We start from the raw sequence: 25,891 nt of genomic DNA, 5'->3' as shown, positions 1-25,891 counted from the left end.
TGGGTTGATTTTGTTAGTGCTTTGGATTTTTAATGCACAAATCTGATCCTGTTGTAGTCATGGCATTCTCACGGGGATGTATGTATGGAATGACTTTTTTTTATCAAGGAATGTTAAAAAAACTGCTTCTTGATATTGTTTACTTTTTATTGTTCCCACAATTCTAAAATGCCCAATAGAAATAGTTTCAGTCTAAACACCTTATGTTTTTCTTTACAGTCTTCATAGTTTGTTTTTTCTACCAGCATGTAACAGTCTGCACTAGTCTGCAGCATCATCAGACAGGTGTTTGTCGAGTTTAGAATTCCAAACCTTTTCTGCTTCCTTTGCTGTTTGTACTGTTATCACAATACAAAATCTTTCTCTTTTGACTATTATCTATAAACTTCACTCGTTTTTTGACTGTACCAGAATCTAGATGATTGACGTAAACCAAGAAGAGCTGTAGTCCTAATAATGATCTCTGGGGTACATACTGTATGACCCCAAAATGAACATTTGTCACATATTTTTGTCCAGCAACCTGTTATGTTATGGACAATGGTATTGCTATTGTGCAATGTAAAAATCTCTCATTTTCTGCCTTCAGCTTTGAAATTATTCAGGTGATACTACTACACTAAATCAGGAGTATCTGCAAAAGCAAAAAAAGGTGAATACATCTTTATGATAGATGAAGCATTTAAGCCTTTTCTTCCCTGCCTTCTGAGAAATGTTCCATTTACATAAGTAACCACATTTGTTTTCTTTTTTTCTTATCTAAATGAAATGTATACAATTAATTCAGAATTTCTGCTTTTACCCTGAATCATATGTGGTTTTACATGCTTACCCAACTATTTTGTTTGGCTACATTAAGTCACATTTAATTCAATCTATTTCATATGTGTACAGATAAAAGTGCTGACAGGGCAACGATCGTTGTGTGGTATATGTTTTTAATTATGATACTTCTTTAAGTACCATTACTTTTGGCAATAAGTGATGTAAGAAACCTTGCTGCTGCCTGAAAACATTTTAAAAAACTACATATTTTGTTGCAAAGTCTTAGACAATTAGAGAAAATTTCAGGGGCCCTTGGCCATGACCAGTGAAAATCGCCTTCCACTCAAACAGGAAGCGGTCATTGTTCAGAAATATCCTGCCCCTTTTGTTGGGGGGGGAAAGAGGACTAGCAAACACAAGAGGTGACCTTTCTGTCCCCCTGAGGAGCAAAGTAACAGCAGGCCTCTGTTCTCTTCACAACCTTTCTCTCAGGGGTAGGCCAGGGGTCAGCTTTGTCCCTTGTTTATCCTTTCACAAAGGTTTTGAGATGAACTGTGGAGGGCTGGGTTAATAGACTGTTTTGTAGTTTTGTTATTTTCGGGAGGAGCCACAGAGCATGGAGTCCTTGTTAATTTAATCCGTTTGTGGTAATAAGCCATTTTGACTAATTGGTGAAAGCGTCTTTGTTTTTTGTTTTTTCCAAATGAGCCGTGTATCTTATCCAAGAAAATCTTCATATGGGGAACATAAAACGACTGACAAAATTCAGTTCATTGAGGTTTTTTTTGGCGACACGGACTCATGGCCCTCTTACACGAATTGAGCTACAGACCAGAATAATTGCAAAACAGGTTCTAGGGTTTCTAAAACTTGTTGTCTTTTGGTGTTGAGATACTTTTGTCGTTTCTATTTTCTTACACCCAAATTTCACAATCTTGACTTTCAGAAATAGCTTTTGAGAGCCACGTCTACCTGATTTTTCTTTCTCCCGGTCCTTACTTAACGCATCACTTTGTACGTAAAGCAGCTGACTGGAACAGAAACTGCCCTGTGCAGAGATCCTTTCCTCTAATCCTCCAAGGCTTGGATCGCCATGTGATTGCAGTTACTGAAGTTGAAGTGATGTAACGAAACATCAGGCTGGCCTGTAAATTACTGGGTGGCAAGAGGTTTTGATCCTGTTCCCATAGAGTAGAGTAGCATAGTACTGCCCCTGCCCCAGCTCTAAAATTAGGAAACAGTTTATATCTTCAAGTCTTTTGAGTTGAGAATTATAGTGTGCTCCTAATAATTTGGTGAGCATCTGAACCTTCTGTGGCTGGGCCTGTCATGTAAGGCACTTGTAGATGTGTTTGCTCTAGGATAGTCAAATGTTTCTCATTTGCTTAAAAAGGATCAGCTTATAGGCTTGGCCATAACATTTTTAATATTTTCATTTAAGGTCTTCCATATTAATCAGGCAGTAGCAATTTTTAGGTTATGTGTTTGTTTGTGATGTCTGATTGGCAGCAGAAAGGGCATGTAGCACTCCTAAGAATGTAAGCCTGCATGACTGTATTAAATAAATATGCATGTCCTTATAACGTGCTTTGATTTGCAGGCGCCAGGCTCCTATTTCGTTTGTCTTGGCTTCAGGCCTCCCACTTGGTAATGTGAAAATCCCAGGCACTGTCTACACGGCAGCCAGGGCTTCAGCATTCCTAACGGGCTGCATCTTCAAATCAGGCACCTCTGATGCAAGGCTGTGTATCATAAATCTGCGCATTGATCAGGATTGGCTAATCCAGCAAATAATTCAAAGTGTCTGCCTGAATTTTGTGGTTCTCTGGGTGCTCATTAGATAACCAAGCACAACTGAATTAGCAGGTAAAAGGGGTTGGGCCACAGTGTAAAAAATCTGCCCTTATACGGCAACTTAAGTTGTCTTTTGAAGCCTACAGCAGAATTGGATTCTATCTCCAATTAAAAATTCAACAAAAGATGCTAAATGTATGGGGAAAAATGTGTTTCTTTTCTTTACAATTCATTTTTTGTTTCTTGCTATGCTTGAACATTTAGGATTTTTAGGGTGATTTGGAAAATTAAAATACAGAGTACAATTTTGTCAGAAGCAACAGAACCTTGTAAGAATTGTCCCTGAAACTTGAAATACAAGTTTGTTACCGATACTGACGGATTTACCAAGCCTTGGTTGATACAGACTTAAAGGAGCCTTCATTCAAAAAGCAGTTCTGATGTGCAGGTTTCAGGTTGGGTTAGGAAATGTATTCTATAGTGTGATGGAATTTCATGCTCACACCCCTACCTGTCCTGGGCATTGTTCCCTTGACCCTACCTGGATGATCTAAATCATATTGTTTTGGAGACAGTGAACATGATTAATAGACGTTGAGCCTGAGGGTAGTTGATTTGACTGATTTTAGTACTTTGAAACCTTTTTGAAAAACAACTCTCATGTGCGTTCTTGCAAATGTTCGATTACCTTCTACTCATTTGATTTTCAATAAAAAAAGAAAAGTAGGACAAAAGAATTCTTATAGGTAGTATTAGGAGTATCACCCTTAATTCAGTGCTTTTCATTCTTTTATCAGGATTTTTCTGCAGTATTAACAAGGATGTCACTACTGCTGGTTCTTTGGGGTTTGATCTGAAAGTGTGCCATAAATTATGAATGTATTTTGTAAATCATTAATAGGCAAGTCTTGTGAGTGTGACCACCTCTGCAACCACTGCACTACTGGCTGGAAAATGTTCTTTTCAAACCCATACATCTGACAATTTTGAGAAACAAGAACAGTGGGCCATTTGTGTGTTTAAAGATCATTCATGCATCAGGCAAGGCTTTGATTACCAGTTGATTTATAGGATCAGACTTCAGAAAACTAGGAGATGCATTTACATGGCAGACCTCCGGATTTAAGATGGTTTTGCTGGTTTAATTATGAATGAAATTCAGCACTGCTGCAGATTTCCTTCAGCTGACAGGGTTTATTGAAGTATGGAGAATTTAGCTAAAAATGAGTATGAAATGAAAGATCAAACCAAATCATTACCTTCAAAACACTGTCTAGAATGACTTCCTTTCTTCACCTCTGTGTTGACACGGTCTTGTCTCTATAGTAACCGTGTACTTTATGGAAATGTTTTTGATTAGACGATTTCTGTTTTTAGGGACTTAAGAGACTTTTGTGTTTCGTCTGAGAGAGCTCAACAGGCCCTGCAGGGATTGGTGTTGTCACTGTGTCAGAGGTGTAGATGAGGTTATCTTTTTGATCGTAATGGTAAAAGATGGACATGTCATTATGAAAAAGCCCCTGTGGAGAATTTTTTTTTTATTGCACCACAAAAAAGCAACGAAGAGTGATACATTGCAGTTGGCTGCAGACGTTTTTTCGGCACAGAGCACAGAGATGGCTATTTTCTGGAATGTTTTTGCAGCATCTCTTCCCAATCTTGTTTTCTTGGTACATTTTTAGTGGTTACATTAGTTGCTTCCTAGGATCGCTGAATTATACAGTACTTCATATCATACAGTGCCTGTGTACAAAGATCTGTGAAAAGACGAATTAATTTCAGAGCAGTGAGATTTTAGAAGTGCTTTTATGGAAAGGTCACTTTATTGGACACTAGCCTAGCTAGTAACCCCAATATCTGAATTTTACACACATCCTACAGATATCTTTTTTCCAAGGGACATCTCACTAATAGCTGTTCCATCATTTTGTTATTTGTTTTGACTAATGTCATATTGTCTAACAGTGCAAATATGTATGTTTTGTCTCAGCTGTACCTAAATGTTTTTGATGTTAATTGAGAGATGGGACTGCAATATTGCTCCGAGTGCATAATAAACCTTTTTGCAGGATATCAAAATGGAGCACACTAATATCAACTACTTGGCTCAGTTGGGGAACATTTAGCTAAATTCAGGTAGTATTCTGTTGAAATTCATCACTCTTTCCTAGTTCCCATGCTTTTTCAAGGTCCTAATTTGTCTCCTTGTGCATTCCCTTAAAGATCAGTATTTTTTCAAAATGCTTTGTTTTGCATTGTTACAAAAATGCACATAGAGCATTTAGTTTTTTAAAGTACTTTTTCATCATATCTAATATCAAGATTCTTTTGTCCCTTTTCCTTCGTGCATTATGCTCTGTTTATGGTTATAGGCCAGGTGCTTTATTTTTATTCTCCTTGATAAAAAAATGTAGAACACCACAGCCTCAGTAAAAGTGAGATCCAATTTTGAGGCTTTGTTCTATTTGGGCTGGAGTGTATTACTCTTTCCCAGACACTACCTGCTTATGCTGGTGATTGCAGTGCGACCTTTGACTTGCAGGAGCAGTGGCATGTCAGCATTAATTAGTTAGCCATGTCTGTAAAACTCTCCAGATCCCGATCTAGCACAGCATCTCTGATCAGTATTTGTTGCATTGTAGTCAAAATACAACAGTTTTACTGATAGCTTAACCTACACAGCAAAGGTTCCTGCTATTACATAGAGCACCTCAACCATGCAGAAAGAAGGGGAGGCCCTTTATTTCTTCTGGAAGTGTTCTTAACATTGAGACACCATAAGGGTTCCTCTATCTCCTGACCCGTTTAGTGTTTTAGAGTCATTTTAGTGACTGGCAAGACGTGTGCACGGCAGTCTGTGGTAATAGTCATTTATTAAAAAGGTGAAAGATGCACAGTGTTCTGTTTCATAAAATAGTCGAGATACTAACTATGCAATAAAAGTTTGGGTATACCAGCCTTACATTACAAGCTTTGTCAAAGTCTCATGTGGTTGCATGATTGTTGTGCTGCTGTTTTGCAGCCACAATTATCTAGCTTATTATAGAAAAACCTAAGCCACTTTAATAAGCATTATGCTGCTACATAAATTTAATGACCTGTGAAACAAACAGTGTTGCGCCTATTACAAATTAATGTTAAGTGATTTGTTATACAAGCAGGGGTTATATGGAGTCATATAAAGGCTTCGTAAAGGAATGGTTACTGCATGTAAGATGATATATTTGATAAATTTGATAGTGCTTGGTAGTCGTTCTGTTTGTAAAGCACAAAACTTGTAAAGCGCTGGTGATTATCGGAGAGTCTGAGAAAAGAAGGGCTTTTTTTTCAGATCACATGGACCTGCAGCTGTGGAGTGTAAAATAAGTGATCCCTTTTCTGAACTAACACCAGTTTAATCAAATGCTCAGGAATATCTGCACAGCAGGATGCAAAGGCTAGACATGTTGAGCAGCTTGGACACAATGTCTGTTTTATATTCTATATGATAACAGTTGCTTTGCGTGTTTAGTATTTTGTGTCTCTAACTTTGGTTTCAAGGTGCTGTGCACTCTTGCTGAGCACTAAGCGATTGTGCGATAAATATTGAAATATTCAAGTTACCTTTAGTTACTGTACATACCCGTAGAAATAGATGGAGACTACACGTTGGCTATGAAGTCTGATTTATAAATAACATGCATTAAGAGTAGCATTTCAGTGGGAGAAAGCACAGTTCTGAATGTAGATAATTGTCCCTGCTCCATTATTTAAGTTCAGTTGAAAGGTTAGGTATTTAAGTGCTTTTGCAACCCAAAAAGAAATGTGTACAGAGACTTCTAGGTACAGTGTTAAGTGCTGCAGGGTTTAACTGTGCTGTTTCCAAAGGGTTTGGGGCTTGAGAGAAGCAGACCAACATAAAATATAAATATAAAAGCTTATATTCAAATGTACACTGCTGGCTAGTCTCACCCTGTACTGAAGTGACTTACTGTAACATCTTTTATCTTAGTCTTGCTGCACTAGCTAAAAGATAGTGCAGCAAGACAAAGATAAAGGAGGTTAAAGCTTTGGTTTTTGGCTTCTGACAAACTGCAAAGATGCGGAGCAGCAGAGTTTCAGGCTGCTGTTAAGATGTGAAAGTAAACTCCTCATAATTTTGAAATATTGCCCTTTATTTAGAATGTTTCTTTGCAAAGACTAGGAGTTGAGCTATGCAACTTACATCTCATTTGGAATATAGACAAAGATTTGTCTCCACACAGCTATTAACATTTACCTCTGCTATTTAAAAAAGGCAGTGAAGTCTTCTTGGTTCATAAATGTTTTTAAGAGTTTCATCCAAGCAAATTATATTCTAGTCAATTAGCTCTTTAAAGATACAGGGTTCTAGTACGTGTTGCATCTGCCCCATAATTATAATTAGAATTGGAGACATTAGTATTGGTATTAACCTACATGTAGCTGTCTGTATCTCTAGATTTAATAGGAGGTACATAAGAAAAGTTACAAATGAGTCCAGGCGACTCAGCCTATACTACTCATTTCACTTCTAGTGTCTTAATTATGCAAGAATTCCAAGTTATTTCTTAAGGATGCCACAAAGTCTGTTTCAGCAGTATGCCCAAGGAATCATTTCCAGACTCCATCCTCTGTATAAGAAGTGCCTTCTGGTTTTTGTCCTGCTGTGCTTGGATGTTTCAAAGCTGGGAAAAAAAGCCTTTCTAAGAAATGTTTTTGCTTTTCCTTGTAAATTTCAATTTAGTTCTTTTTTAGTGATTTGTTTTATCATGCCTATTCTTGTGAGCAATACAAGTGTAATAATTAGTACATAGAAGGTTACATTTAGTCTGTGCCACTTCTAAGATATTATGTCTTCAAGCTTGATAACTGGAACATGAACAAGTACACCAATGAGTGTCCTTCATGGACTGAACAAGAACTTGTTCAGCAAACATAATAAGCAAAGCCCATTTATTTGCTTATTAGACTATATGTAAAGTGTATCATAATTATTTTGAACAGATATTCATTTTAAATAAATGAATGTGAATGACAATAATTCAGACATTTCAAAGTTCTGGATCTATGTATATAGTAACATTAGCGACAGCACCAACATTTACATAAGATAGTGTTTTTTTGTTAATTTGTTAAATATGCTGGTCTCAGGCTATTTCATGAGCTATTAGTAGATGTGCCTCACTATAGTAGCCCTTAAAAGTCTAGAAGTGTCAATAACATTCTGACAAACTAATTCTTATTAATTTAACTTTTTGGATCTTCAAATGAATTGGGACAGAATGGAAAGCAGTCATAGCAGAATAGATCAGCATCAACAAAATGTCATTTATTCTTCTAAAGAAAAAGCAGGTCAAAACTTGAAAATAGCTTTTGAATGTTAAGATTACTCTTAAGTCACTAATATTGGTACAGTTTTTTTTACCTCACTGATTTATAGATAACCCCTGGCATTTTCAGTTCAAGGTTCTAATGACAGCCAAATGAAATCCGGATGACTTAAGAGACAGATAATAAAGTGAGGACAGTTGCAGACAAAAGCTGCGCTAGAGGTTTATTGAAAAAGGTGCATAGCAGTCAAGGCAAATACTCATGCCAGTGAAAGATTACACCCATTTATATATCTCGAGCAGTGTTGAAAAGTAGGCACTCTGTTGTGTATTTATTCAGGCATCAATCACTATCAAGCTGGTCCCGGTACTTTACTGTTTGTCTGTGAAAGCATTGTAATCTTATTTTTATCTGTTCCTTCCTGTCCCCCAGACAGTTAAAATAGCACAACCAGAGCCTTCAGAACATCTTAATGGATTAGCTGCTCAGAGATACAAAGTGACCAGAGGAAGGGTTTTATTTTTCTGAAATATCTTCCTGTGAAGATACTAAAGATAAAGGACAACCATATTTTTGGGGTCAAACTGAGTCATGTGGGGTCTGTCTGTATTTTATGTCAACATACATGCGATAGTTTAAACATCTTTTAACTGTTAAAATATTTATCTATTTAACTTTTTTAATAGAATTTCATTTTTTTGTATTTACAAGTTATAATCAATCTTTTTGCTTTTACGTGCAGTCAAAAGGACAAGAGGACACTACCCTTCACCTTAATCAAGACATTGTGCTGCAGTATTTCTATGTAGAGAAGTTTAAATATGTAAATAAAATGGGGCTTTTATAAGAATTCATGCTATTCAGAAACCAGCAATAGTCACTCTGTTCACATTGCCCTTTATAACAGAACCTTGCATACAGTAAATTATTATTTGTGTGCGTATGTGCCACAGTTCTGTTAAAGAAATAAATTGTCACTGAATATCTTGAAAATATTTTCTAGTGTACTTAAAGGTTTTTGGTTTACATCAGTAATTTTGATTTTTTGTTTGTGTGGAATTTCATTTCCATTTATATGTATGTCTTGCAAAGCCTGAGAACAGTGTTATGTTTTATGACTTCCTTTGCTAATTGTTACTGCTTGCTTTGTCCTCAAGGTTGCAGCGAAGAGTGGCAGGCGTTAAGTCATTATAATGCACGCATGTTTCTTTATTGTCTGTTGTTTCCTTAGTGCTTCTAACTGAAATTTAGAAAACCCTTAGCAGTGAATGAAGAGCGAAATATTTGTAATGCTTATGACCAAGGTTTTTGTTGTTTGCACAGACTTCCATGTGGTCTCAACTGTGACCTTCAAAGTGAGCCCATGAGGTTATACTTTATTCTTTCTGTGCTCCTCCACAAGCTGGCGTTTGGATACCTGGTATATGCAGGAAAACGTGCATTATGTATCCCGCAAAACAGAATTTAACTCCTGTAGGTACAGGGCTTACCTGTTTGTAGGTGTATTTGAGGAATGTACCTGTTCTCTTAGTCATGTATCACCAAAGGTTTGGAAGACATTTCCTCCAAATCTTATTTGAATAAATTGTTTTCTAACAACAGATGCATGATGCTGTTAAAGTGAAAATGTTTCAAGTTAAGAACTAGTAATGTTGTGTGTTTACCTGTTGAGTGCTTTTTGATGAACCAGAAGCCCTCAACGTATGTGTATATAAATATTTTTCCATCATTTAGCATATACCTTACAATACTATTATGAGAGTAATTGCATTTTTGGCATTGAACTCAGTGCTTATCAAAGGGTGCATACCATGATAGCCAGCAACAAAGGCCTGTATTGACTTAGCCGAGAGATGCGTATAGCATCGTCTTTCCTCCTTCCTTCTCGTGTCTTGTCTCCAAGGTCTGTTTTCATGAAAAGACCTTTTTATTTCAGAAATGTCGTAAATTTCTTTTACAGTCCTACTTTGGAAGTGATAACATAGCTCTGCAACAGTTTTTAAGAAGTGTAACTGGCACTCAGAGTTACAGAAAAGCCACCTGCAACCCTGTTCTGTCTTGAAAGACCTTGAATGAACAAGTGGTCGGGTTCTTTTTTGCTTTTTCGAGTACAGTTGTGTGGAGTTCAAGAACTTCATAGGGTGTGCTTCTGAATGAATTTAGCTGACATGGTTATCCAAGCAGCTTGCATTTGTACACACATATATACAACTGGGTTCTTTACTGGCCTAATGTGAGTAAAGTATCTTGCCCAAGGGTATAACAACAGTGTTCCCTCTGGGATTTTGAATATTAAACCTTTGAACATGTCCAGAGCCCTAAGCACAACAACCCACTGCTGTATGTGTTGGCATGCAAAGGCTGCATTTTAGAATGAGCTAAGTATACAGCTTTTTAGTGTAACAGACATATTATATTAACCAAGCTGTCTTGCACAATATTGCAGGTGTATTTGTCTCATTTTGCTACAGGTCTGTCTATATCCCCACTTTTACATGATTCATCTTGTGATACAGAGACTTCAGAACTCACATTTTAGAATGCAGCAGCGCCTCCACTAAACCTCAGCCATTTGACACAGTGGTTCATGGAAGATTAGTATTTTAAATGCACTACAATTTCATACATTTAAATACACGCAAGTAGCTATATGAATTCCAAAGAATTTCTCCAGGCACTAGCCCTGCAGTTAGTGATTCAGATTTATGTATGTTAGAGCACATTGAATGTGTATGATTGTAGGCTCACTGATTGCAGTTTTTTTTGTCAGTGTGTATGAGAAAACATCTTGGAGTAAACTCCTATATACCAGTTTATATCAGTCATTCTCTTTGCTGGATGTTAGGATGTTGTATGTGTGATTTTCTTATGAGGGCTTTATGCACACTCGTATATTTACTGTGAATTTCACAAGACATTTGTCAAGGGGGTGAAGTCTGCCCACATCAATGTGTGCAAGCCTGACTTGCTTAGCCAATTAGTAGCTCACAAATAAGTGTTAATAGTTAAACATGTTGGTTAATGGACATCCTAAAATCCTTCCCATTGTCAAAGCCGTGTAATCAGAAAAGGCCAATCTATCCATCTTGTCCATCACTTAAGTCAATTTTGTTGCATTTCTTTTTTAACTTACATTGCAGACTTTATAAAATATTTGCAGCATAAATGAGGTTAATCTATCTGGATAAGAGATTTCATTTTCAGATTAATCTGACATCCTGATATTTTTGTTCCTGTAATAAATCTGTTTATAAGATCTGTTTAATATTACTGTTCAGCAGAAAACCTGATATTAAAGTGGCCTTTGGCAGGTATTTAGACCGTGAGTTTTACTGTATGCATGAACGTTTTTCTTCTTTTGTTCATTTATAGGTTTTTTTGTTGTCTCATAACCCACTGCCCATTGCTGTCAGATGTTTTGTTTCTGTTAGCTTGGACTGTGCTTTTTTTCAAACAAGAACGCGTATGAGTGCAGTTTAATTGCTTAGCAGATACTTTTAAGATGGAAAGTAGTTTTGCTCAACAATCATCATGGGTTTGGTTTTCAGTGCACTATCTAGAAGAGGTAGGATCTCAGCTAACAGCAGGTTTGTGATAATTAAGCAACTGTGCGTTGAGAATTCCAACTACATGCCTTATAACATCTGAATTCACAGTAAACACAGGTAACATTTTTAATTAAATGTGCCTTTTTATTAATGTCGGGGGGCGGCGTAGGATTTTCAGTGTCATTGTGGCACTTTAGTGAATGACATTATTCGCTAGGGGAATTAACTTGTCAGACCCTCTTTTTTTTTTTTTGTTCTCATGGATCAAGTTCACGCAGGCTAACTGTTATTTAGGCTCGTCTGGTAACCTAACACCCATATTCCAGGTCAAATAGGCACCAGCGCCAAGGCTTCTGAAAAGGGGCAGGCAGCGTGTATTCATGACCCGTTCCTTTCATTTCCACAACTGGGGGCAGAAGAGAGGGCCCGCCTTCATGCCCTGGCCAAACGTTTATCTGAGGGAGTCAGGTTTCGGCTGGCTTTCCTGCCAGGCCGTATTTCAAAGCCCTCTGATGCTATTTACAAATTACCAGTCTTCATTCCCCCTAGTTCCCCCCACCCTGAGACGGCTTCCATTCCCACATGAAAAACAGGCAGCAGAACATGCTTGCCCATTGTCCGACTTCACTTCCTGCCATTCAGAGCCCCACATTGTTGCAAAGGCCTCATTGTTTATCACTTTTTGGTACGCGATTCCAAGAGCTGCTGAAGGACGTGGCGATGTGAAATGGTGCGAAAATGGTGCGCGCTGTTGTGGGCACTGTCAAGGCTCCATGAGAAATCGGATTTGAAGCCGCTTATCTTTATGTAAGGTGGTCTTGTTTTTTTCCTGAAGTAATTTTGTCTTAGAAAATGCTTGTGCTCGTCCGGAGTGTTTGGTCGTTTGTGAGTGCAGTAGGATCAATATTGCTGATTGTTTCAAATGTTCTCCTGGATTCCCTTTGTCATACTTCAATTCCTGGAAGGTGCACAGCAAGTTTTTTTTTCTTTCTTTAAAGATTGGGGAATTAAATGAGCAGTTGAATTCGTACCAGTGAACCACATTTCTTAGAAGACAGTGCCGGTATATTAAAAACCAGTCTTGAGTGTATCAGGAGGCTAATCTGAATCAAGTAAACAAATTCGTGATATTTCCCTTTAATTTTTTCCCCCGATTTTAGAAACTGAGATGGTAAGTTGAGTATCATGCAAAACCTTTTTGAATATGATGCTTGTTTCTTAAATTTCTTCTATAAGAAGGTATTCTAAAAAAATGGATTATGATTAAACAAAAAATGTTCATCCACCAATTTTAGTTTTTAAAAGTTTTCAAGGATCCCGTGTGATTATTTGCAGTCGTTAGAACTGGACACGAGAGGGAATTTTTACTTGTCTTTCATCTTTCTAGATGAACATCACCCTCACATGTTTTCATTTTTTTGCAGTCCTGTTTTTCCACTGTCCTCCGCAGATGCCTCTCCCTCTCCTTTGCCTTGATCCTGTCAATATTGCTCTCTGTACTGCACCGCACTGAAACCTGAAAGCTGGGGTGTCTGCTGCAGTTTAGATCATACAGCTCGGCCTTATAGCAGTAAATCTGATGTTACAGAAAGACGCTATTGCAAAATCTGCAAATTCACTATTTCTACAACATGCAAAACAACAAGGTCTTAATATTTTCCCCCACTGTTCTGATAGTGTCATTATTTTGCTTAACTTAGTAGAATACTCGCTTTATATAATTAATAATACTGGAGTGTAGCTGGTGCCACGACTACCAGCCATAGCTGAAGGACATGGAGAGATTAATTCCACACAAAATAAAAAGAAGGTGGCTCCTCAAAACCTGAATTCCTCTTTGTCTTTACTTTTCAGCCTTTTTTCGTCTCTACCTCTGCTCTGTAGCTGATGCAGCTCTGTTCAAACCGTATCTAGCATTTTTCCTGAATGTGACTTTACTGCCCAATATAAGACAATTAAATCTTTACCAAAATGTTATGCATATTTAGTTTCTCTTCCGCCTCTTTTCCATAAAGATATCTCACTACCTTCCAAACAGGTTAAGACTGGATCTCCCTGTATCATTATACAGAATTTCCAGTTTATCTACCATATTGGTCCATCTGCGTGTTTGAAGTTTTCCGCGTGGTTCATTCAAAAAGGGAGATACTTCTTTCTTTGCTCATTACTTGGATTATTTAAGGATGTTACACTTAAGGGAATGATCATGAAATAATCAGTAGTTCTCCAGTCACACTATGCCTTTACTGCACCACAAAAAATTCGAACTGAAAATGTCTTGTCAAAAGCATTTGCATTTTTTAATCAGCTTAAGTCCCTGAGGTAATATGTAGGTTAGACTAATTCCTCCAGGTACTATGGGACTGAAACTGTGTGCCTCTTTGTTCTTCGTGGTTCCTGTTAAATTAATCCATGAAGGACTTGGTCTTTCATTTTGGCTGTAGTCTCCAGCACTCTGTCAGCCAAGTATTGTATCACCCCAAACTGTACTCTGTCTCTGATGGCTCATGGTGATCAGCCGTTTATCAAATAGCAGCCACTTGGCTTCTCTTACCACAGATTTCAGAGCTGTTAATAAACGGAGCAGGCTTGGCCATATATACCGTTTCCTGTCAGGTCACCTCTCCCAGGGGGGAAATAAAAGTCCTATTAACATGCTCGTCCTCATTGGTCTTGACAGCTTGATCAATTAGGCTCCTCTTTAGATGACCTCTGTGCTACAGTGACAAGAGGGTGAGTCTGAAATGAATAGTTCAGCCATGTAATGGGTTGCACTCAGCCTTCAGAAATTTTATCCTGCAAAGGCAAACTCTTGTGCAGTGTTGAAGCAGGTGAGCTGGCCGAATGGCAAGTTGGATTTGGCGTTTGTGGCTCTAGGCCCTGCAGACTTTGAATAAATCTTAAATCAGTAGCAGTTTGCTTTGTTTTGTTTGTATGACAAAGAGGATTTCACAAGCAAAAATGTGTAACATTCCTGGCATTTGATTTACATGCAGTACAGAAGATTTTTTTTTTTGTCTTGTGTCCAGCTTTGAGCCTTCTGGCACATTGTTCTTATGTTTCGTATTTCATCAGGTTAAGCGGACATTAAAACTTGCATGGTTTTCCTTCCATTGCTGCTGGCAAAGGTCAACCACGGGCACAACATGTGCTTCCCCAGGTTTTTTGTAACAAGGATGGCAACAGAAAAAGATTAAAAAAGATCTATCATAGCCTTTTCACAATCAAAAACCTTACGGGCAGCTGCTACACTGGGAAAATTCAATATACACTGTGGGAGAAATAAAACTAAACCAATTCTAAATGGTTGTAAACATCCTAAAAATGAGAAGAAAAGAGACAATTTTGGTATATAGAATATGTATTCATTTTTAATATAAAAGATTAATTTCATAATAACACGCTGTATGTTTGGTGCTTTATATTTAACGCCATCTGGGCAAGCTGAAAAAAGCGTAGACCATTTGAGAAAGTGCAAACACACGCTTAATGTCTTTGAATATTCACCAAAGGCGTCGGAAGTCAGCATAAAGTATTTTTATAATATTACTTCTGCTCCTTCCTCTCAGAAAATTATTCAAATTGCACCCTGAAGTGAAGTGCTTTGATAAATAGGGCCCTTTGTGGTCTTTGCAAGGAAATCTAGCCTCAGACTGGAAGTGAAAACCGTGAATGAAAGCTGACATTATGAGCCAACATAAAACGAATGACTGCAGATCCTATCAGAGAAATACATTATTCTGTGTAAACCTGATTTCAAAACATCTTTTGCAGTTCAAAAGGGTCAGTGGCCTATATGCTATGTTTATTTTTCTCCCTGTTAATGGTGATCTTCACCTCAATTTCTAAAACGGAAACAAATATTCCTCATCTACAGGTCATTTTGTTCTACAACAGGTTTCAATGAAACAAGGAAATCAGAAGAGTATGTTAGGTGCACCAGTTTGTGCTTTACAGTTTTCTTGTCTTTGCTCAGTCTGAAGAGTGGGCTTCTCCACCCAGCGTTTTAGATGCTAGCTTGAGCCCTTATGCGGAGAAAATCCTATCAAGATTAAACATTCTGCTCACACGAAACAAGAAGATTTTTCCTCTCTGTCTTTCTCCAGGCAAACTGAGGCATCGACTTGTTCTGTTTCTAAAGCATAATCTGGTTCTTTGCGGCAGCTAAACTAATTACAACCTCACAGGTAGCAACATTCCAACTGGACAAATCCTGATGCTTAAGAACCATGGACACAGTTCCTCATTCTGCACAGAATGAATGACCACAGCACTCTGGGGCAAGCACTTAATTCTATCTCTTTGCTTTTATTTAATACAAATTCCATTATTATTTGGAAGGAAACAAGACCACTATGTGTAGTATTTTAATTAATATATTGTAGTCCTCAAGAAGCTTGGTTTTGCCACATTGGGCATCGCTTCTTTTCATACTGTAAATTATAATAGAAGTGGAGATGTGTGCCCATGCTTTTGTCATCAGTTGAAAAGAAAAACAAAACTGCATATGGCAAATTTTATTAAAAACTTTCCTGTTTCTTCAAACTTTGTGCTGAAACACCCACCAGGTTTCTCATACACAGACAGGTGCTTGATGTCAGCTGTCACAGCTGCAGTCAGACCCATGTGAACTGCCTTGTCCTTGCCACTCACTTGGTTTTCTTTTTAAATACTTCTCACCTTAAGAGGCGGGAGCCTGCCTATAAAGAATGCATACTCCCATAATGATTGCAGTGGGCTTAATTGAATATTGACATTCTGTATATGAGGCTAAATGGAATCTGTCTAACATGTAACTCCAAGGCAGCTGTAGCATTAACCTGTTTGAGGTTCCTGCGAAAGAGTCATTAAGATCCAGTCATTTGGGATGCAAGGTGCGTTCTTGACTTTTATTTGTAATGTCTCTTCCCCTCTAATCAGCTTCAGAAGTCGCACCCTTTTAAGTGGGTGGTTAAAAGGGTTCACTTTATGAGTCTTTACTTGTTACATTTAAGAAAACGTAAAGTCTTTCCCATAATGTTTTCCAGTTTAGACAGCATGAGCTTTGCAGTACAATCAGACCCATAGTGTACATAGTATTTCCTTCTTGAAATTTGTCTATCCTTAATCTTATATGGTTTAGAAAATGCAATGGCTGAATGGACAGAGGAATATTTCATAGCACTCTACTCCAATAAACAACTCATTGTAACTCCCTGATCCTCCTTAATTCATTTTTTTTTTCCAAATGGCATTTGATTAATGGTTTCTTCCTCCTTTTTTCAATTGGCCTTTATAGTGAGTATTTGTTATTCTAGGTGTATTTACTCTAGTAGCACTGCGGTCGTTTTATATTCTAGACGTATTTAGTTTAGGCTATAAAAACTGTGCTAGCTATAGTATCGAAAAATAGCTGCACATATTTGAAAACTGTTCAAAAATGTGACATGATTGTTTAATTTATGTGATTGTACAAGCATACCTTGTCTCTTCATATAGGAGCTGAAATGTACAGAGCTCAAAAGCTCCGTGGTCTTCACATTTTTTAGAGCCAAAGCTCTTTGAAAATGTGTGGGAAAAATCGGAATCCCAGGACATCCGAGAGGTCTAACCAATGGACGCTCTTGTTTGGAGGGCGGGCTGAGTGAGATCCATTGTCCAGGCATATCCGTATGGAGTCTAGCTTTCCTGGTCATTAAGGACACCAATAAGGTTTGGAACATTAGACAGTAGGTATACTTCCAGTGTCCTGGTTAATTGCACTTCAGGCCTGTGCAGTCTGGCCTGCCTGTATACCTTCCTTGATTTCACATTGACACCTCCTGATCTGATATGTTGTTGGGCTGCTGTGCGTCAGCCAGGTTGATGCTGCACGTTAGTGGGGGGTGAAGGGAGTCTCCAATCTGTAAAGATCCTTTGGTGTCCTTACAGATTGAAAGAGCATTACAAATAATAAAAGGATTTTCAGCTGATTATGAGAGGGATGCACCAGTGAGTTTGATTGGACTTCAGTTAACCCTTATCTTCACGTTTGTTGTCTGGAGGTCTACAAGTTTGCGGTATTGTAAATAAGTGGCAGCCTCATTACTCTTGCAGATGGATACTAATTCTGTTGTGGGCCCTGTAGGGCTCGCACTGTGACAAACAGCGGATTGCTCTGCCAGATTTGTTTCAGAGGAAAGCGCTCGCAGTTTTCACCCCCTAGCTTATGCTGCAACAAGATGTGCACTGAGCTCAGCTGATGCTTTTCCTACTTCTAAAAAACAATGAATCAAGTAAGATATCTATATATAAATTGTGGTATGTTTTTCAATTTATTGCATTTCCGAATCAGTTTGATCTACACGCTGCCTTGGTTCAAATTACTGAATTTTTTTAAATACTGCGATCTTCTTTAAAATCATGGTCTTAAAATGTCTTCAGCTGTTGATGGAATCTGTAGTCATTTTGTAAATGTGGATGCTAAGATTCATTTCAAAAGCTTCAAAACCCATTATGCTCTTGATTAGCCAGGTTGAGATGCAGTTAGCCCAGCCCAGGACTTCATCTGAACAGTGTTTTCTTGAATTTGACTTTTTTTTTCCACACAGTACAGTCTTGCACAAAAGAGTTTTTTTTTTCTGGAACCACTTAATTTGTATGACAACACACCTCGGCGTAGTTCGATATTCATTCAACAGAGCAGATGGAAAGATCCTTCACTGTAACAAACTCTATTGATATTTCTAGACTTCTTTTCCCCTCGTGAAATGCAATATCGCACTCGGACTAAATGACTCAAAATAGCACAGCCTTACTCCAAAACATCCTGTTTTTCTGATTGCAGCAAAAGCATGATGTTGATTTTGTGTAGCTCACAGCCCGCAGCTCTCAACACCTACTCTGTTAACATCCTCTGATGTTTAACTCATAGCTCATAGAAATAACACCTTAACAAAAATATTTTTTTTCCCAAAGTTCTTGTATTTCTCTTAAGCATTTTGACAATTTTCAGAGGCTTGATTACCCTTTTCGCATCCATTGACTGAGGAATTGAGAATTAATCGCTTCCCACACTGGTTGAGATTTTGAAAAACAAATTGAGGCAAGAATGCTAAGGAGCAGAACGTATGTGTGATTTCTTTAATTTCAATTTTCATTTTAATTAGCTGCTCAACATGAATCCTATCCCCCCTTCCCCCACCGTTTTTCATTTCCCAGTAACATATTGATTGCAATACCGTCAACTGACAAGCAAATTTATAAAGCTATGAAACCTTCCCAAGCAATATGCCCACTGCGGCTGAAATAAAAATTCAGAAATGGTTTACTCTTTTCATGATGGTAACCATTCTGTTTTCTTTGCTGTGTAGTGAGTCGTGTGACCCGAAAGCTCACAGAATTGCCATTTTTGCTCGGGTTCGCTTTTATTAAAGTTCATACATGTGTCGTACAGTCTACAGGTGGCATTTATCTTCCAGGCCAAAGTATTCGTCTCTGACGGCCACCTTATCACGTTGCCCTTCCCAAGAATTAGTACGCCTTCAACAAAGATGGGATTAAACTGGTACTCTCTATAGTGCACTACATGCTGGGTGTAGTTTAATTTTGTTTCCAGCTCTGTTCATATCTTAAGCATGTATTTTCTCTTTTCCCACAGGACACCCTGGTTTAACGGATGGGGTTTTAACCTGCCTCGAGGCCAGTCTTTATTGGACAAGTGGAACCTTGTTCCAGAAGGCATTGATATTCTCATGACCCATGGGCCTCCACTTGGTAAGCTTAATTAGCTTAATTACAAAAATTCATTATCACATTAAATTGATTTCCTTTTTTAATCATTTTTGGTTTATGGATAGTCTAATTTAGATGGCCTACCTGTCATCGTTTTCAATTTTCTTTTGTCATTATCAAAGATTCCTGCCACTGAACTGCAAGATAGAGCAGCGCTGAATTACTCTGTTTAATAATTCTGTGCCCATCAGTGCACCTTTTTGATAATAAGATCTGTTTTACCAAAAACAAACAGGGGTGCAGTGTTCTTTTAAACTGCTGTAGTAAAATGATATTTCTCTCGCGTTTTTTACTTTGCCTTTTTAAACCACCCTGTCCTCTGCAAGTGGTCTGTCATCTGTTTAAATCGGGGGGTGGCCACAGAAATCGGTTTGCTGCATCAAAACTTGATTTGCAGCTGTGACAATAGAAACGGCAGTGAGTTATTATTACTGGTGACTGGATGAAACCTTCTCCAAACAGAGAAAATGACACTATTGATTGAATTTTGCCTCAGGTTTCAGAGACTGGGTACCGAAAGAGCTGCAGCGAGTGGGCTGTGTGGAACTCCTGAACACAGTACAGAGGCGAGTCCGGCCCAAACTCCATGTTTTCGGAGGTATTCACGAAGGTGAGAGCTTATTTCTGGACCGTGTTTTCTTTAAAATCTTAACGTAACATGTTTGTTTGAAGAACGAAAAGTTCTGATCTTACTCTTACTTAGAGGTGTGTTGTCAGTTCCTGAGTCGTTTATTTCTCCTCACTTTTATGCAAGTCTGTTTTAACAGTCATAGGAAAATAGTTCCTTGAGTTGGTTTCATCTGATTTTGATATTACTGTGCATACTGCATATAACGAGTATTACTATTTACATAGTTTTGTCAAAATTAAAAAGGTTACCTAAGCAATAAAACCAGATGTTTCGGGTTAAAATTGCTTTAAAGGTGCTCTGTTTCTATATTAAGAGTTCTGACTTTAAAATATATAGGCTATGATGTGATTTACAGTATATCAGGGATATTCCCATCTGGACATGGGGGAGAGTTGTGTTTTAAGGTTTTCATTGTCTGAACTCTTCAGCAACCCATTGGAGTGTGTTGGTTTAAGTGGTCCAATTTAACTCCTTTTCCCTCTTCTCAAGCCGTTGGTTTTAGCTGTTGGTTTTAGAAATAAATTAAAATCCTGCAGGGTTGTGGCTCTCAAGCAATGACAATATGCTTCCCTGCTCTGTGGTCTATAGAACTAAAAGTAATTCTGTTTTTTTGGTCCACAGAACTAAAGAACTATAAGAACTAAATAAAAAAAAATTGTGAAGAATATAGTCATTCAGGTTTAACATCTGTAAAACAAAATTCTCTTGACTCCTGTGTTTCCTTGCAGCTTCCCAAAAAAAGAAATTTAGTAGAATATGATGTTTTGATTTCAAATGATGGCTGATCAGGACTGATATTCAGCTAAAAAAAATGCTGCAGCAATGAAAAAAATAATACCGCCTGCAGTATCTCAGAGAAGTAACTTCAGTGACCCTGTCACAAAGCAAGCACAGAAAAATGCCCAGATCAGAAATCTGACAAAATAATTATTTTACAATTTGTTTATAGTGAGTGAGGACTGGAAGGGAGTGCAATTTGTCTCTTGTTTCCACAAAGAGGATGGTACAGAAACAGCCTGGGATGCCAATTCTTAAGACAAATCAAAAGCATGGTGTTATCCCTCAACATTAACGTGTCATTGCTAGGATTAAACAAGAAAAAAAAATCATCAAATTAATATCATACTGAGCTCTGGCATAATCTCTGCTTTAGAGGCCTAATCTGTTTCTGCGCTAGTAGCTCATGCAGCAGGCTGTGTTTGTGAAATGTCCTTTCCCTTGTGTCTTTTGTATTTTTTAATTAAAAAAAGAATTAACATCGTTAATAAAAATCTTGGTCTACAGGGAAGCCAAACAATGTGACATGACAGTATGTTTTCTCTATTTTTTCAATTTTTTTCTTGTTGTTTTATCTTACTTGGTAGATGTTTTGTTTTCAAAACATTTTAGTTCTTATTTTTCTCAATGGCTGGCTTCCACTGGATAATGTGGAACTTATGCCATCCTTGTTGTATTTGTTTGCTTCAATTAATGAGAAATTTAACACGTGCCATCCCTGTTAGACAGTCAAAGTTGACATTTTACAGCACTGGAGACGATGAAAAGAAAGTCAGTTCTCCTAATTATGAACAATCAGAACACCTGTTTGATGCTGCGTCTCACATCAGAGTGAATATGGAGGCCAGAAAGACTGTCCAATATAGCAGCTGTTCTCGGCTGGAACAGTGGAGAAAGTGTCAGTCTGCAGCCGTTCTTGACAGTCGGATCTGACTGCCTCTTGTCTCTTTGCAGGTTACGGCATTATGACAGATGGTTACACGACGTACATTAACGCATCTACCTGTACAGTCAGTTTTCAGCCGACCAACCCTCCAATCATATTTGATCTCCCCAACCCACAAGCATCATGAAACACTACCCCTGCTTTGGGGGGAGGGGGGGGAGGTCTATTTACATACCATTTTTTTCTAACAATAAGCCAGAAGAATCCTAATAAATGTTTCTTTCCACGATATTGGTCTTTTGTAAACTGATGGTACAAAAGTAAAAGATTTAAAAAGAAGAAAAGCTCATGCTGTTGAAAATGGATAGGATCTTTAAGAATATGAAGCTTTGTGAATTTGTATAACTACCATATATATTTTGTTTGCATTTGCTGGATACATTGTTAACTGTAATTTGGTATGTTCTCTCTACGGGACAATTAAGCTTTCTTTGGGTAGATACGTCTACTGCCTTAAACTAACTTTGTTGTGATACACAAAGAAAACATTTATGGTCAAGTATGAATGCCCATTATTTATTTTCCGTAAGGAATTATAAGGCAAATGTGCATTCGGGTTGCACGCAGTGCAGAGTTTCGATCCAGAAAGTTGCAGCTTAACTCTCGTTCCTCGTTCCAGATTTAATCTTATGTGCACCAACTTCACCAAAATACTTTGTTCTTTTTCTTTTGTTTTCTGTAATGTCTACACTAGTGCTGTTTGCATGTGCATAAGCACTAGTCCTACACGTGGTTTTTTTATATAAAGTATATACAACTAAGATGTAAATCTTTTTGTTGAATCTCCTCTGATGGAGAGGATATGCTTAATGAAAATAATCCGAGTTTTTATGTAATGAATGGAACAACATGTTTAGCTGTAACCCCTTTTTCTAACACATCTGCCTAAACAAGGTTTATTTGTCCTTAAAATCTTAAATATTATTGTATTTGTGTTTTTACTTTTTTCTTAATTTTGCACTGTGTGTAAATGCAATCTTGCTAGCACAAAAATTGTTGCCAATAGTTGTTTCAACTTTGCCACTGTAAATGCTACTGGGCTTTTTTTCTGACTTAGGTTCTTTGTTTATGGAAATTTAGAAATGCATTTTTTCTTTAAAATTATTGTGATATATATTTAGCTGCCTTTATATGCAAATAAAATTGCAGAATTTTTACTTATTAAATCTGCGGTTTTAAAAACTCCTTTTTATTGTTGCATGCGTTTGAAAACCAGTGGCTGGAATCATTTCATCAGTTTTAAAATGTTGAATTCAACAATCAACGGAGCACTTGGAGACTTAAATTTGATTTTCATTTGATTGCTTTCATTATCAAATCCTATTTTAAATAACTTAGAACATGATGGTGTTCAAGCTTAACACATTCATTTTTCATTTGTGTTCACATTGTACAGATTCTCTCAGGCACTTATCTCAAGTTCAGATTGCTATCTACAAAGTCTCATGACAGCCTCGGAATGAAAGATTTTGTGCATGTACTGTAGCTGTGCTGATCGCCTGATTCTCTCAGATGTGCTCAAGTTAGTGGTTGTAGGGACTCTGGAAGACACTCTGAGAAGAATCTGCATTCACAGAGTGAAGACATGGAGTGGGTTGGGCAACAGCACAGTAACTACCCCATGGTATGTGGTGAATTTATTCTCGCATTTAGCCACAGTGAGTTTTTTTTGTCTATAATTAATTCATCTGGAATGCAACAACTTGCAATAACCTGATTGGTTCCTGAAAATTGTACTTTTTGACCATTGTCAGCAGAAAATGATTTTGCCAATTTAAAAAAAAAAACCCGGCGCACTTGGGGAGTTCCATTGCAAATTGGAAATTTCCCAGGGTGAATTATTGGCACCTGCGCAATTTGTGGAATCTAGCCACGACGGATCGTTAATATCATAAAGTTTGCGCAAGACTGTTTCCCTGCAAAAGACGGGAAATTGTTTGGAAAGAGGTGTCTAGTAAATATTGGTACATCATTGTGTAACAGCACGTTAACACTGGATTGCTTGTGATGATTCAGATTTTTTTAAAGCATATTTTAAAATTACAGAACTGAAAAATCTGAGTAAATTAGTAAAAGAGATCCTAATGTAGCATTAGAAAATTCTGTTGTAAAACTGCTGTTAGAAGTGCCAATATCTGTATTTGCTTGGAATAAGCTTGATGTGTTGTGTATACGCTGCTGGTTCTGCTCAGTCAGCTGTTGCTTCCATTAATACTGCTTTTTCTTCAAATACATCAAAAGCATGGACCTTCATCTTCTACTCAATAATAAATGAATCCCACATGAACAATCATGCAACAGCAGCAGCTGCTTTTAGGAAGGGCTGAAATAATTGGAATTGTTCTCAATTTTATTTTGTCACGTCAAATGTTGACACACTTCACATGATGTGCCTCCCTTCGTTGTCCTTGATGCATTTCCATGAGTGGCGACTCTCTTTTTGTTTAAAACACAATAAGTGATCGAAAGCGACTGATGTATGTTACTCTTCAGTGTGTGTTTCTGTTTTATTTTGTGGAGCCCATCGGCGTGCCTATTAAGGAGAAAAAAAATGGTCCAGGCCTTGAAGTCTAAATTCTGGGTCTGTCCCACTGAAACCAAACGTGAATCCCTCCAAGGCCAAAAATAAAAAAAAAACTGTCAGAATTCACCCCCAACCCCCACCTCCACCGCAGATCAAAGGAGCCAAACCAATTAACTTTCCCCAACTAGAGCATAAAATACAGCCTGAGACCCGTTAAAACCTGTGCTTTCATTATCATAATCCACCCTAATCATATTAACATAACCCTTGAAATCAGTGTGAAAACCCATGTTTGTATAAATGTGCATAATCTGAATGTCTCCATGTGTCAGTCTGTGTATGTAGCCATTTTTATTTTGGTGTATCTTTGTTAGCCACTGTGTACAGTGTTTCGATTGCAATTCAGTTCTTGCTTTCCAATGTTTGCCGAATACACTGTATGTACCTATATACAGTAGGTGTATACATATACAAATACATTTGTAGTAGCATTTTGCAGAACTGGTGCCATGTAACCATTTCTTAATCTATTAAGTGGTCTAAACCTTTTTAGTTCAGGTGGGGAGCTGCGTCAGCATGCGTAGGCTGCAAAGAAACAAGTAATAGGTTTATTCCATGCTGAAAAATAAAGAAGAAAGAAAACACAACGTATTTGCCGTGGAGCCTTCTTCAGGTGTGAGAGAGACAAGGCAGTAGGCAAAGGTAATGTCACCTTTTTAGTTAAGTTATCCTTATTTACAAAACTTCAACATCAGATCTCAAAGTAAACCAAGTTGGGTCTGGTTGATGCCACAATGGGCCATCTCCAGGGAAAACCAGGTTGCTGCTGTATATGTTGTTATTGGAAGATGCCTTCCTTCAGACGAGACGTTGAACCAAGGTCCTGAAAATTAAAGAGTAGCATATTAAAATGTACTCTGAGCTTGAACAATGTAGCAAGGTTCCTCCTTAATTTGGTTGGTGAAGCAATTCCCGGTAAGTCCATCAATGCTGGAAGTGGGTCCCTTCCTATACAGTATATAAAGAGCTTTGAGTTTCTGTGGGATGAATGTGGATATTTTGGTATACATCTATTACTAGAGTTGATGTACATCTGAATGCTGTTATAAATTAAATTCCTCACATGTGGTGTCTTAGAAGTTCTAATGATTCAACTAATCAGAAATATAGGGCTTCAATGTGCAGGTCTACAGGTATGTATGCATACATTTGTGGAGGTGTAAAGTTTTGCAAGGCACTGTTCAGAGCACTGAAGAAATGTTGGAGTATTATTTTTCCTGCTGTGCTGCATGCTTACAGATTACCAACCATCAGAGTCATAGCTGTCTAGTTATGTGACTAAATCCCAACAGCTGTCAATGGGTGAGCACTGATCACCTAGGAGTCTGGCTCTCTGTTAGCTAGACAGTTTGTCTCTTCTTCAGGAAAGTTTTAACTTCCCTTCACTGGCACTCTATCAAAGCCACCCAAACATCCTAGTTATGCGTCTGTGAGGGTCTGAGTTGTGAGGAGTGTATGAATTGGAGCCAGGATTAAATGTCATCTCTGGGGGACTAAAAAATACTCTATGCCTTGGAAAGGGACAGTTGTGTTAGAGGAAGCACTTGCAAATGTTCCTTAACCCGCAATGCCTTTTAGTTTTTCTTTCCTGTTTCAGCAAATTAAATATAAATTAGTGGTATTAAACATGGTATTTAAATTCCTAGTTTAAACATTTTATAAGTTGAGAGTATTTTTAAATGCAATCAGAGGAAAGGTGGCACAACACTTGTTCTGTAGATAAAAAGAATTAAAACACAGTATCTGCCTGGCTTTTAGAGTCC

The 25,891-nt window shown here is 37.8% G+C and overlaps 1 protein-coding gene across 2 annotated transcripts in view; it reads left to right on the top strand.

Annotated features, from left to right (window-relative positions):
• mpped2a (metallophosphoesterase domain containing 2a) overlaps nucleotides 1-24,388 on the top strand; it is a 56,078-nt gene extending 31,690 nt beyond the window's left edge. For both annotated transcript variants that reach the window (XM_006642523.3, XM_015338029.2), the window contains exons 5-7: nucleotides 19,057-19,172; nucleotides 19,687-19,800; nucleotides 21,553-24,388. In XM_006642523.3, coding sequence (XP_006642586.1) covers nucleotides 19,057-19,172; nucleotides 19,687-19,800; nucleotides 21,553-21,671 — 349 coding nt within the window. In that variant the 3' untranslated portion in view covers nucleotides 21,672-24,388. The remainder of the gene's footprint in view (nucleotides 1-19,056; nucleotides 19,173-19,686; nucleotides 19,801-21,552) is intronic.
• The last annotated feature ends 1,503 nt before the right edge of the window (nucleotides 24,389-25,891 follow it).

Source organism: Lepisosteus oculatus, chromosome 21 (genome assembly GCF_040954835.1).
Source record: "Lepisosteus oculatus isolate fLepOcu1 chromosome 21, fLepOcu1.hap2, whole genome shotgun sequence".
Classification (NCBI taxonomy): domain Eukaryota; kingdom Metazoa; phylum Chordata; class Actinopteri; order Semionotiformes; family Lepisosteidae; genus Lepisosteus; species Lepisosteus oculatus.
Note: the sequence above shows the minus strand (reverse complement) of the source record. Positions and strands in the feature narration are given on the sequence as shown.